Genomic DNA, 12,482 nt, shown 5'->3' with positions numbered 1-12,482 from the left:
TTTGCATTCCTTTTTACATTTTTTACAATCTTTTTTTGCATTTATTTCATTTCATCTTAGTTTGTTCAGTTTGCTTACCCACTGTTTTTTCAGGTTGTTTTTCTTCAGGTTTGCACTTGCTGATGTTCAATATTCAGTATATTCACACCTAATCTGTACTAATGCTTTGTCTTTCAACACACCATTAACATATTGTTTGCCTTTGCTCCGTGACCTTTTGGTCAGCTATGTGGCCTGGTCCAATCTGCACCTTCTCCTTTGTTATCTCTTGCCCAACCCCCACCTCACTTGTTTATAATCTGTGACTTTTCTAATATTTGTCAGTTCCGAAGAAGGGTCACTGACCCGAAACGTTAACTCTGCTTCTCTTTCCACAGATGCTGCCAGACCTGCTGAGTGAATCCAGCATTTCTTGTTGTTGTTGTTGTTTGTGTGTGTGTGTGTGTGTGTGTGTATAAATACAAGTTGTTTTTGTTGATTTGCAATCCAACACAGTGAGCATCAGCAGCTGTAGGAAAAATTACACCCAAGCTGATCCAGCCCTCGCCAGATAGTGGCACGTGCGGCAGAGATCCTGGGATCGCAATCAGGAGTGTAAACCATCCCTGATTTCTACAATCCTTGCCGCAGGAGTCTCTTGTCACTGCCCTGTTTGAGATCAGCTAACAGTGTAGACTGGCAACAAAGCAAGACATCCTGTTCCATACTGAGCAGGGGAGCTACACATTGCACCAGCTTTGCATTATAAAGCCTAGTTAACAACAAACATTTTTAAAGAGAATTGCAAGATGCTTGAGCAATGGGACAAACATACCCCAAACACTTTCCTGGCTCCTGCTCTGGCTGCGAACATTGCTAAAATCCCAGTTCCACTTCCCACATCCAGCACAGTTTTGTCCTTAAACACATGTTTGTTGTGATAGACGGAATTCCTGTATGTTAATGTTCGAATTTCATCTTTTAACATTTCCTGTGGTCAAAATACATTAATAGCCAATTACTTTTGCTTTACTCTCACATTATGATGAAACCAGTGAACAAGGGCGTGGAATTTGACCGATTGTGGCAAAATTTGGATTTGTATTTCTCAATGTGAAACGATGAGCGTATGGATCAGCAGCTGGGGTTTATTGCAGATATAGCTGGCAGGCAGAGAACTCACACAGACACACAGAAAGCTGGCCATTGCTACAGGGTCCAAGTGTGAACATTAATCATTCATTGAACATTTCCAACTAATGAAAAATACAGGCTGCATCTCAAGACCATTTAACAAAGTGAAAGAAATGACTTGAAACTCATAAAGATCTATAATGTCAGCTTCAAATGATGAAACTCATACTGGAGCAGGGATCAACTGAAAGGTGGAAACAATCAGGTGGGTATTTATTCGGGGAGTGATAGCGAGGGGTGGGTGTTTATTCGGGGAGTGATAGCGAGGGGTGGGTGTTTATTCGGGGAGTGATAGCGAGGGGTGGATGTTTATTCGGGGAGTGATAGCGAGGGGTGGATGTTTATTATGGAGTGATAGCGAGGGGTGGGTATTTATTCGGGGAGTGATAGCGAGGGGTGGATGTTTATTCGGGGAGTGATAGCGAGGGGTGGATGTTTATTCGGGGAGTGATAGCGAGGGGTGGGTGTTTATTCGGGGAGTGATAGCGAGGGGTGGGTGTTTATTATGGAGTGATAGCGAAAGGTGGGTGTTTATTAGGAGAGGGATAGCGACGGGTGGGTGTTTATTAGAGGAGTGATAGCGAGGGGTGGGTATTTATTAGGAGACTGACAGCAAAGGATGGATGTTTATTAGGGGAGTGATAGTAAGGGGTGGGTGTCTAATAGTGGAGTGATAGTGAAGGGTAGGTTTTTATTAGGAGAGTGATAGCGAGGGGTGGAGCTCTTTCCTGCAATAGCTGTCGAGGCCAAGGGTCAACTGAAAATTTCAAAACTGAGATTCCGTTTTTTTAGGCAATGATTTTAAGGATTATTGATCAGACAATTAAATGGAGTTGAGATACAGATCTGCCATTATATAATTCAATGGTAAAACATGTCCGATGGGCTGAATAGCCTCCTGTAGTTATATATTGTTAGTAAGAGCTACTGGCTGTTCAGTCTGCATCAGGCTACTGGGGGTAATGCAAAAGGATTTAGGGGGGCAATAGCCAAGAGGTCAAGAGGTAAAAGGCAAACAAGTAAGGGGTAATGGGAAAGTAGCAAGGGGCAAGGGGTAAAGGGCAAGAGATAAAGCACAAGTGCCAGAAGTGGCCTGAATAATTGAACAAAGACCTCGCCTGCTGATGGTGTGTGTATTGCAGTCAGCCAGATCAGAGTGGGGTCAGCGTAAGGATGGTGTGGGGTTGGAGGGAGGTTGGAATGAGGTCAGAGTGGGGTCAGAGTGGGTGGAGTGGGTCATTATGGGGTCAGAGTAAGGATGGTGTGGGATTGGATTGAGATCAAAGTGGGGTTGGTGTGAGGTCACAGTGGGGTCAGAGGGAGGTCAAAGTGCAGTCAGAGTGGGTCACAGGGAGGTCAGAGTGGATCGGAGGAAGGTCACAGTGGGACCAGTGTGGGTAAGCCTCCATCTACATTTCAACTGCCCTCCCATGCCTGATGTCTGCCAGGGGATGAAAGAGTTAAAAGCAAGGTCTTAATCTCCAATAAAGTTGTAGCAATTTGATGAGCACTCATGGCTTCTTCACCACCACCATCAGCCCAATGCCGTTCCCTTCCATTATTACATACAAATGCAAAAAATAAGATTAACTGCACTGCAGTACCATTAACAGCTAATAGCTTCCAGAACAGTTCATGCAGCACTTTGTTCAGCTCTGCAACATAACCCGAACATCTGCAGAGATACAGTGTAACGCAAACATCTGCAGAGATACAGTGTAACCCAAACATCTGTATAGATACATTGTAATTTGGACATCTGTACAGATACAGTGTAACCCAAACATCTGCATAGATACGGTGTACTTCGAACATGTGAACAAGAAATAGTATAACCTGAACATCTGCATAGATACATCGTAACCTGAACATCTGCACAGATACAGTGTAACATGAACATCTGCACAGATACAGTGTAACCAGAACATCTGCAGGTGGTCTGATTCTATAGTCACCTTGAGGAATGATTTCTTTTGGCTTTTTGTAGTTCACCTTGAAATGAAATAGCAAAGTTAGCCAGGTATATGTCATTGAATCACCACTCCTTCCCACAGAGCATTACCTTATTGTTCCAGTGCTATCTATTCACGCAGGTCACTGGGAGTAAACAGTTGCAGATCTACAGAGAAACAGAGCTTACAGCAACAGTGGGATTTAAAGTGAGCTATGTGAGAAATAGCTGTGGATAAACGTGTGTTAAACCCATACAGGACACAAAGGAGTCAGATTCAATGATTACCTGTGATGGGCAGCAGTAATTGGCCTCAAGTGCTTTGAGCAGGGGAGAAGAAAGAAGATTGAACCAATGTTCTCAGTTCCAATCATTGTTCAGTCCGGCGTGACGCTGGAGAAAAGTTAAGCTCAAATGACTGTTTCCTGCAGCAGTAAAAGCAACACTGATTCATGCTAAATGATTATTTTTTTGAAAGAGGTAGCTTTGGAGATAGTGGATGCATTGGTGATCATCTTCCAAAATTCTATAGGCTCTGGAACGGTTCCTGCAGATTGGAAGGTAACAAATGTTACCCCACTATTTAAGAAGGGAGGGAGAGAGAAAACAGGGAACTACAGACCTGTTAGCCTTACATCAGTCATTGGGAAAATGCTGGAATCTATTGTAAAGGATGTGATAAATGGACACTTGGATAATAATGATCTGACTGGGCAGTCAACATGGATTTATGAATGGAAAATTATGTTTGACGAACCTGTTGGGGTTTTTTGAGGATGTTACTAACAGAATTGATAAAGGGAAGTTGGTGGATGTGGTATACTTGGATTTTCAGAAGGCTTTTGATAAAGTCCCCCACAGGAGGTTGGTTCACAAAATTAAAGCACATGGGATAGGAGGTAATACACTGGCATGGATAAGGATTGATTAACAGGCAGAAAGCAGAGAGTAGGAATAAACAAGTCATTCTCACGTTGGCAGGCTGTAACTAGCGGGGTACCGCAAGGATCAGTACTTGGACCCCAGCTGTTCACAATATATATCAATGATTTGGATGTGGGAACCAAATGTAATATTTCCCAGTTCGTGGATGACACAAAACTAAGTGGGAATGTGTGTTGTGAGGAAGATACAAAATGACTTCAAGGGGATTTGTCAGACTTAGTGAGTGGACAAGGACATGGCAGATGGAATATAATGTGGAAAAATGTGTGGTTATCCACTGTGGTAGGAGGAATAGATGTGCAGAGTATTTCTTAAATGGTAAGAGATTAGAAAGTGTAGATGTACAAAGGAACCTGGGTGTCCTCATCAATAAGTCACTGAAAGCTAACATGCAGGTGCAGAAAGCAATTAGGAAGGCTAATGGTATGTTAGCCTTTATCGCAAGAGGATTTGAATACAGGAGTAGTGAAGTCTTGCTTGTATAGAACCTTGGTTAGACCTCACTTGGAGTACTGTGTGCAGTTTTGGTCCCCTTAGCTTAGGAAGGATATTATTGCCATCGAGGGAGTGCAACGAAGATTCACCAGACTTGTTCCCAGGATGGCAGGACTGTCCTATGAAGAGAGATTGGGGAAACTGTGCCTGTATTCTCTAGAGTTTCGAAGAGTGAGAGGTGATCTCATTGAAATCTACAAAATATTTAAAGGGGTGGACAGGGTAGATGCAGGTAAGATGTTGCCCCTGTTTGGGGAGTTTAGAACCAGGGAACACAATTTCAAAATAAGGAGGAAGCCACTTAGGACCGAGATGAGGAGACATTTCTTTACTCAGAGGGTTGTGAATCTTTGGAATTCTCTACCCCAGAGGGTTATAGAAGTTCGGTCATTGAGTATGTTTAAAGCAGAGATTGACAGATTTCTAAATACAACTGACATAAAGGGATATGGGAATAGTGTGAGAAAAAGGCATTGAAGTGGATGATCAGCCATGATCATATTGAATGATGGAGCAGGCTCGATGGGCTGAATGGCCTACTCCTGCTCCTGTATTCCAATGCTTTATATGTTTCCAAGTTAGGCATTGGAACTATGCTTGTTAATCACCAAATTTTAACAAGCTAAATTCTGTGCTGGACAGTAACACTGCGTAAATGCTGCAATCAGATAGTCAGGTGATCTTAAGACACACTGCTGCAAGGGCTGAGGTTTTCAGTGACAGTGGGCACAGTGAAACTCATTGTGTGTGGACAGTGGTCACTGAAAAACCCACTGCATGTGGGCAGTGGCCACAGTAAAAGCTGCTGTGTGTGTGGACAGTGGTCTCTGTGAAACCCGTTGTGTGTGGACAGTGGTCACAGAAAAAGCCGTTGTGTGTGGACAGTGGTCACAGAAAAAGCCGTTGTGTGTGGACAGTGGTCACAGTGAAACTTGCTGTGTGTGTGTTAATGGTTAATTACATTATTAAAGGTAAACAGCTGAAGAGCATTGCTCCATTAAGGGTTTGAAGTGAATAGAAAGAGAGCCTGCTGGACACAAGTGTGTTTTGTGAACAGAAGGGAGCAGTCTATGAATAAACTGACTATCAAGAAAAGGATCGGCATCTAATTTAATTCTTCACTGTCTGGCTGGATCCATTTAACATGGTAGCAGAGGTTGCCTAAAGGTGAAGACTGGAAACTAAGAATTTTTTTTCAGATGGAAGGTTGTAATCTGAGTTACTTTTGAGAAGAATGGCTGAAACTAAGTGTAAAGTGTCTGGGTATGATTTCCCACTGATGTTCTCTGAATCTGAACCTTATGACCAATGGAAAAATTAAGTGGATATGTGGACACGGGTTATGTCCTTTCCGAAGAGAAAACAAGGTATGGCCTTGGCACTGTCGCTTCCTAACAAAAGCAAGATCAGCTGCAAAGTATTTTGTTAGCTAGAGGCCCATCTGTTGGACAGTGAGGAAGGTTTGGAGTTTCTATTAAGCTTTATGGATAAAATTTACTAGGCATGGTCAGACTATGATAAATTTAGAAAGATGGACGATCATTCGACAGAGGAATATATTATGGAATTTAACACTTTTTTACAGACTGCAGAAATTCCATTTGGAAATTTCTTGTTCAGTGTTCACCTTCAAATTGTTGGATTGTGCTAAAGTGTCGCACACGGATAGGCTCCTGGTCTTAAACTGGAGTTAGATTCTCAGAAAGAGATATGTTTTTGGATCAGGTGTCTGATGCTTTAAAAAAATTCCTAGGAAAGCAGTAATTTCCAGCAGCCGTCTTGGCACAAATGGGACATTCAACAGTGTCCCAGAGAATGGAGGACTCTGGTCGTGGCATTTCGAAATCATTCAGGTATGGGGCGCATGTATTATTACAGCAGAAGATTCACAAGCAAAAGAAATGAGGATGGAGACATTTTTGGCCAATTTGGCAGATGACAGGAATGGAGGAACAACTTCTGCCTATACCAATCCTAACTCTTAGCTGCATGTGAAATCAGGAGACTGCAGTCCATGATAGAGTTGAAATAGCTACAGATGATATTGGAACAGTCCCTGTAGATTCATGCTGAAAATTTCCAACGAATGCAGAACATCAACACAGCCCATAGCATTTTGAACTATATAGTCAGTGAAGGTCATATTCCAACAGTATAGTATTCCGAACGGGCCAGACCTTGAATACTGAGTCTAATCTGATTACCAAGACAGAAAAGAGCCACTGGAGTCAGAGATCTGTATATTAGTCAATTTCAACTCCTTGGATTCAAATTCAAATGGAATTCAATCCGGAGAAGTGTGAGGTATTGCATTTGGGGAGGGCAAATAAAGCGAGGGAATACACAATAAATGGGAGGATATTGAGAGGGGTAGAAGAGGTGAGACTTTGGAGTGCATGTCCACAGGTCCCTGAAGGTGGCAGGACAGGGAGATAGAGTGGTACAGAAGGTATATGGAATGCTTTCCTTTATTGGCTGTGGTATAGAATTCAAAAGCAGGGACGTATTGCTGGAACTGTATAAAATGCTGGTTAGGCCACAGCTGGAGTATTGTGTACAGTTCTGGTCACCACATTACAGAAAGAACATAATTGCTCTGGAGAGAGTGCAGAGGAGATTTACAAGAATGTTGCCAGGGCTCGAAAGTTGCAGCTATGAGGAAAGATTGGATAGGCTAGGGTTGCTTGTCTTTGAACAGAGAAGGCTGAGGGGTGACTTAATTGAGGTGTACAAAATTGAGAGATCTGGATAGACAGGAAGGATCTGTTTCTCCTAGCGGAGAGGTCAATTACCAGGGGGCACAGATTTAAGGTGATTGGTAGAAGGATTAGAGGGGACACGAGGAAAAGCCTTTTCATCCAGAGGGTGGTCGGTGTCTGGAATTTTCTGCCAGGAATGGTGGTGGAGGCAGAAACACTCAATTCTTTTAAAAGGTACCTGGACATGCACCTGAAGTGCTGTAACCGGCAAGGCTATAGACCGGTTGCTGGAAGGTGGGATTAGATTGGGCAGCTAGTTTTTTTGGCTGGCACAGACATGATGGGCTGAATGGCCTCCTTCTGTTGTATCATTTTTCTATGGTTCTATAAAACCTAGATTGCTTCTTGTTCTGTTACCATCACCTTATCCTGTTCTATACTCTGACTGTCATTGGGCTGTATGAATGAAGTTACCTTCTGATCAATTTCAGGCCTATCATTTACAAAATAAAAGTTAGAGTTAAGTATGTAAGGGATCACAATCTAGCCCATAATATACAAAGAACCTATTTCTCTCCAGGGTCACTTACTGTCAGCTTTGCTTAGAATAGGTTGGCAAGAATAGACTTTCTATTCGCCATTAGTAATGTGTTCCTTCTTTCAAACTTAGCCCAGGTACATTTTAGCGTGGGTAGAATCAGCTTTTAGTGCAGAACTTCATGTGCACTGTTGTGCTTTGTGCAGGTGACTGGTGACAAACTAAGCTGGGAGCAGTGTGCGTGCACAGATTGACTGGAACAGCATTACCCATTATCAACTGAGCACTTGCACTGCCATCACGTATAATGGGTTCTCTGATGCTTAGCATTTAGACCACAAATAATGCTGTACAGTTAAATCATTCAGACAAGGGAGAGGTCCATAATAGGGTGGTGGGAAAGAATGACAAAAGGCATGATACTGCAAGGCAAAAGCAGGTGATAGTTTGATGAAGGCTGTGCCTCTTCAGACATTGCACGGTCATTCTTAAACCCAATTTAAAATCAGCAAAATGATCAGCTGTGATTGATCATCATACAATAATCCATTCACATCATTAGGATGATGTCACAACAGTAGCAGGAAAGCTAGGCCATTCACACCACCAGCTAAAATCCAAGGGTATCTTATCCTCTGTGAACTGCTCTCCGGGAAGTTTATTGCCATCATTAAGGGAACTGTGTGATTAATTTGATCTGTTTTTGTTCTTTTCCTGCCCTGTTTTCCCGGCTCTGTATTTGCTTAAAAGCCATTCATCGCTTAACATCATCTTGTTCATTCGCCTGAAATGTTAACTCTGTTTCTCTCCACAGATGCTGCCTGACCTGCTGAGTATTTCCAGCATTTTCTGTTTTTATTTCAGATTTCCAGCATCTGCAGTATTCTGCTTTTGTCTTTGGTAATTTTTGTTCGATTTGGGAGAGAGGTATGCTGGAGAACCAATGTATCATTTTTCAAGGGTTACATTTTAATTCATCATATTAGCTGTTTGCAAAACAAAATGCTACAAGGTGCCCCTTTACAATTACAATCTATCTTGTACTGCCCTTAATCCAAATCAGCCAGCAAAAACTGTCTGTTATCCAAGACTACTCAATAAACATCTGACAACCTTAATAACATCCATTTAAAGAACTTCATCCAATGGATTTAATAAATAAATGATGAATGAGCAGAATAAGTGAAGGAAAATGAGATGGCTAATGTGCCAATCACACTCAGTAGATGAGACTTTCTACCTGACATCATGTTCAGGTTACTAAAATCCACAACAGTTCATTTTATTGAGCCTCAAACAAAGTTAGGATATTTGTAATGGACTTTAGCAGAACAGTGCTCCCTGCATACAAACCAGTACTGTAGCAGATAACTGGCTGTGCTACAGAGACTGAGGGAAATTGGATCAACAAGGCATCATATTTTTAAAGAAATCTGTTCAAGAAGCAATAGACAAAGGCTGAACTTTCTACCAGAAAAGAACTAACAGCTATTTTTAGGGTTAGATGAATCAAGCTTTCATATTTGATTGAAATGGAAATGAACGTAGCACATCAACTTTAATTGATCAAAGCTTGTTTTATCCCCTATGTATAAACAGTATGAATAGCAAAACATTATCAACTGCAAAGTTCCTTTTATCTCTCTGAAACTTTGTTTTAAAGTCAGAAAGATCGTGACAGAAATTATGAACTGTTTTTAAAATTGCAATTTTTGCATTAGGATTAACTCTGACCAAAGCCCTGCTCCCTCGCACCCTGCTCACATGCACCTCCACACCTGCCTATGACAGACTACTTATATGCCTATCTATTTAATGTTAGTAATGTTGGGACAACCTTGTAAATGAGTCTGTTGAAACTTGAAAATCTACTGCGCTGTTTATTAGTGGTAGCCTTCAAGAGAATTTATGTGATGACTTATTTATTCATTCATGTGGGTGTTGCTGGCAAGGTCAACATTTATTGCCTAGCTACATAACTGAGTGGTTGCTAGGCCATTTCAGAGGGCCGTTCAGTCAACCACATTGCCCTGGGTCTGGAGTCACATTGAGGCCAGACTGAGCAAGGACGGCAAGTCTCTTTCACTGAAGGGCATTAGTGGGTTTTTATGGCAATCTGGTACTTTCACAGTCGCCATTACTGAAGACAGTTTATAATTCCAGATTTATTTAACTAATTAACTGGATTTTAATTCTCTTTCTGCTGTGGTGGGATTTAGAACTCATGTCCCTGGATCATTAATCTAACTAGTCCAGTAACATAATCACTATGCTAGTAAACCGCACCCCCCGCCCCCCACCCCCCCCCCCCCCCCCCACCCAGTGCTAATGGCCTTGAACAAAAAAAAACTTCTGCCAGGCCACTAGTTAAGGCAATCAATTGCCAGGGCGAATGGTAGTCCAATAGTAATGTTACTGGACTGGTCATGCAGAGACCCAACTAATTCTCTGGAGGCACAAGTTTCAATTCCACCACATAGCTTTTGGAAATACAATGAATTGACAAATCTGGAGTTAACAAGCTAGTAGCAGTGATGGTGACCATGAAACTACTAGGTTGTTTTAAAAACCCATCTGGTTCACTAATATTAGGGAAGGACATCTGCTGTCCTTACCCAGTCTGGCCTACATGTGACTCTAGACCCACAGCAACGTGATTGATTCTGAAATGGCCTAGCAAGCCCCAGAAAAGTCAAAAAAAGAATAAAGAGACAGCACTGCAGCAGTTTAAGAAGGCAGCTCACCACCACCTTCTCAAGCAATAGGGATGGGCAACAAATGCTAGCCTTGTCGGTGACGCTCACATCTTAGGAAGGAATAAAAAAAAACAGGCTGCTTTAGGGATGTTGAGCCAGTTAGTAGCACAGGGCTGAAAAATGAGGAGTGGGAAACTGGATCATCACAGCTGCCCCCATCTCCCGATACTGTTAGCATACTACTAAGGCTCAAACACTGATTTGTAAACAGGTTTTTCAGAATGGTTAACAATTACTTATCTGAGTGGAAAATTAGATCTGCCTTTCCGCCAAATTAAAAATAATTACTGCCACCACATTACGAAGCAAATGGCATGTGTTTCAAATGGAATAGTGCATGACCTTTACGAATTTTCACCCAATGTTCATCATAACCAGGGCACCGAAAGCATTTACCATTGCAGGAAAAGATGAAACTTTACCTCGTGGATGCCAAAATGAGCATAAGAATCAAAGTAGTAATCTTTCGAAGTCATTTCATCTGGAGTCAAATATTTTGCCATTTTGCCTCTCCCCGGGCAATTGGTCTGTGCCAGTGGCTGTGTTGGCACTTGTGCTGGCGTCTGCGTCTGCTGTGTAGTTCGGGCGGACTGAACTGGCTGTGTGACAGTCAGTGGCTCAGATGGATCACTGGACGCCTGTTTCAAGAAAATAACAATCGTTCCGTAAACAGTTTCTCAAATTGCAGGTGTATCGATAGCTGGAGTTATTAAAAAGTCAAATGAAATTGCGGATCTCATACACAGGGAAAAATAAATGATGGTAAATCTGTGCAAGATATTCCTTCGAGCACAACAACCTGCACTTATATAGTGCCTTTACCATGGTAAATCTTCCCAAGACATTTCACAGCAGCATTATCAAACAAAATTTGACTTCGAGTCACAAAATATTAGGACAAGTGATCAGGTACATTTTAAAGGGGGAAACAGAGAAAACAGAGAGAGGTTTAGGGAGGGAACGCCAGAGCTTAGGGCCATAGTTGCCAATGGTGGAGCAATGAAAATCGGGGATGGCACAAGGACCAGTGCAGAGATCTCTGAGTGTTCTAGAGCTGGAGGAGACTACAGAGATAGGGAGGGGGTGAGGCCATGGAGGGATTTGAAAACAAGAAGAATCTGAAAACTGAAGCATTGCAGGACTGGAAGCCAATAATGTTTAATGAGCAGAGAGGTGATGGGAGAATGGGACTTGGTGCATTAGGATATGGCCAGCAGAGTTTTGGATGAGCTGGACTTTCTGGAGGGAGCAAGGTGGGAGACTGGCCAGGATTGAGTTGGGATAGTCGAGTCTAGATGTAGCAAAGGCATTGATGAGAGTTTCACTGGCGCATGAGCTGAGGCAGATGGGCAGTGTTATGGAGGTTGATGTAAGTGGTCTTGGTGATGGATATAGAGTCGGCAGCTCAGCTCAAAGTCAAATAGGATGCTAAGGTTGAGAACAGTCTGGTTCAGCCTGAGACATGGCCAGGGAGAGGAATGGAGTCGATGGCTAGGGAGTGGATTTAGAGTGGGGACTGAAAACAATGGCTTCAGACTTCCCAATATTTGGAGGAAATTTTTACTCATCGAATGCTCGATGTTGGACAAACAGCCCAACAAATCAAACAAGGGAGGAATCAAGAGAGGTGGTGGTGAGGTGTCGTCAGAGTACATGAGGAAACATGTTTTTGGTGATGTTACCAAGGGGCAGCATATGGATGGAAAATAGGAGGGGGCCAAGGATAGATCCTTGGGGGACACCAGCGATAACAATATGGGAGCAGGAAGAGAAGTGATTGCAGGTAATTCTCTGGCTATGGCTGGATTAGAGTGGAAGCAGAGAGTACAGGGCTCTGGTTGAAGGGATAGCACCAGCTCGGTTACAATGTGGCAAAAGAGCTTAATCAGTTCTGTAATATCCAGGAAGAAATATCATTTTATATT

General features: G+C 42.5%; 1 protein-coding gene across 5 annotated transcripts in view; it reads right to left on the bottom strand.

Annotated features, from left to right (window-relative positions):
* Window positions 1–12,482, bottom strand: part of prmt8b (protein arginine methyltransferase 8b) — a 200,324-nt gene that overhangs the window by 29,499 nt on the left and 158,343 nt on the right. For 3 of the 5 annotated variants that reach the window (XM_068050239.1, XM_068050240.1, XM_068050238.1), the window contains exons 2-3: window positions 10,980–11,195; window positions 815–970 (exon numbers count right to left, since the gene is read on the bottom strand). In XM_068050239.1, the coding sequence (XP_067906340.1) occupies window positions 815–970; window positions 10,980–11,060 (237 nt within the window). In that variant the 5' untranslated portion in view covers window positions 11,061–11,195. Of the gene's footprint in view, window positions 1–814; window positions 971–3,412; window positions 3,616–10,979; window positions 11,196–12,482 lie in introns of those variants that run through there. The other 2 variants (XM_068050236.1, XM_068050237.1) reach the window with 2 other exon arrangements.

The sequence above is a fragment of the Heterodontus francisci genome, chromosome 18 (genome assembly GCF_036365525.1).
Source record: "Heterodontus francisci isolate sHetFra1 chromosome 18, sHetFra1.hap1, whole genome shotgun sequence".
Lineage (NCBI taxonomy): Eukaryota > Metazoa > Chordata > Chondrichthyes > Heterodontiformes > Heterodontidae > Heterodontus > Heterodontus francisci.
Note: the sequence above shows the minus strand (reverse complement) of the source record. Positions and strands in the feature narration are given on the sequence as shown.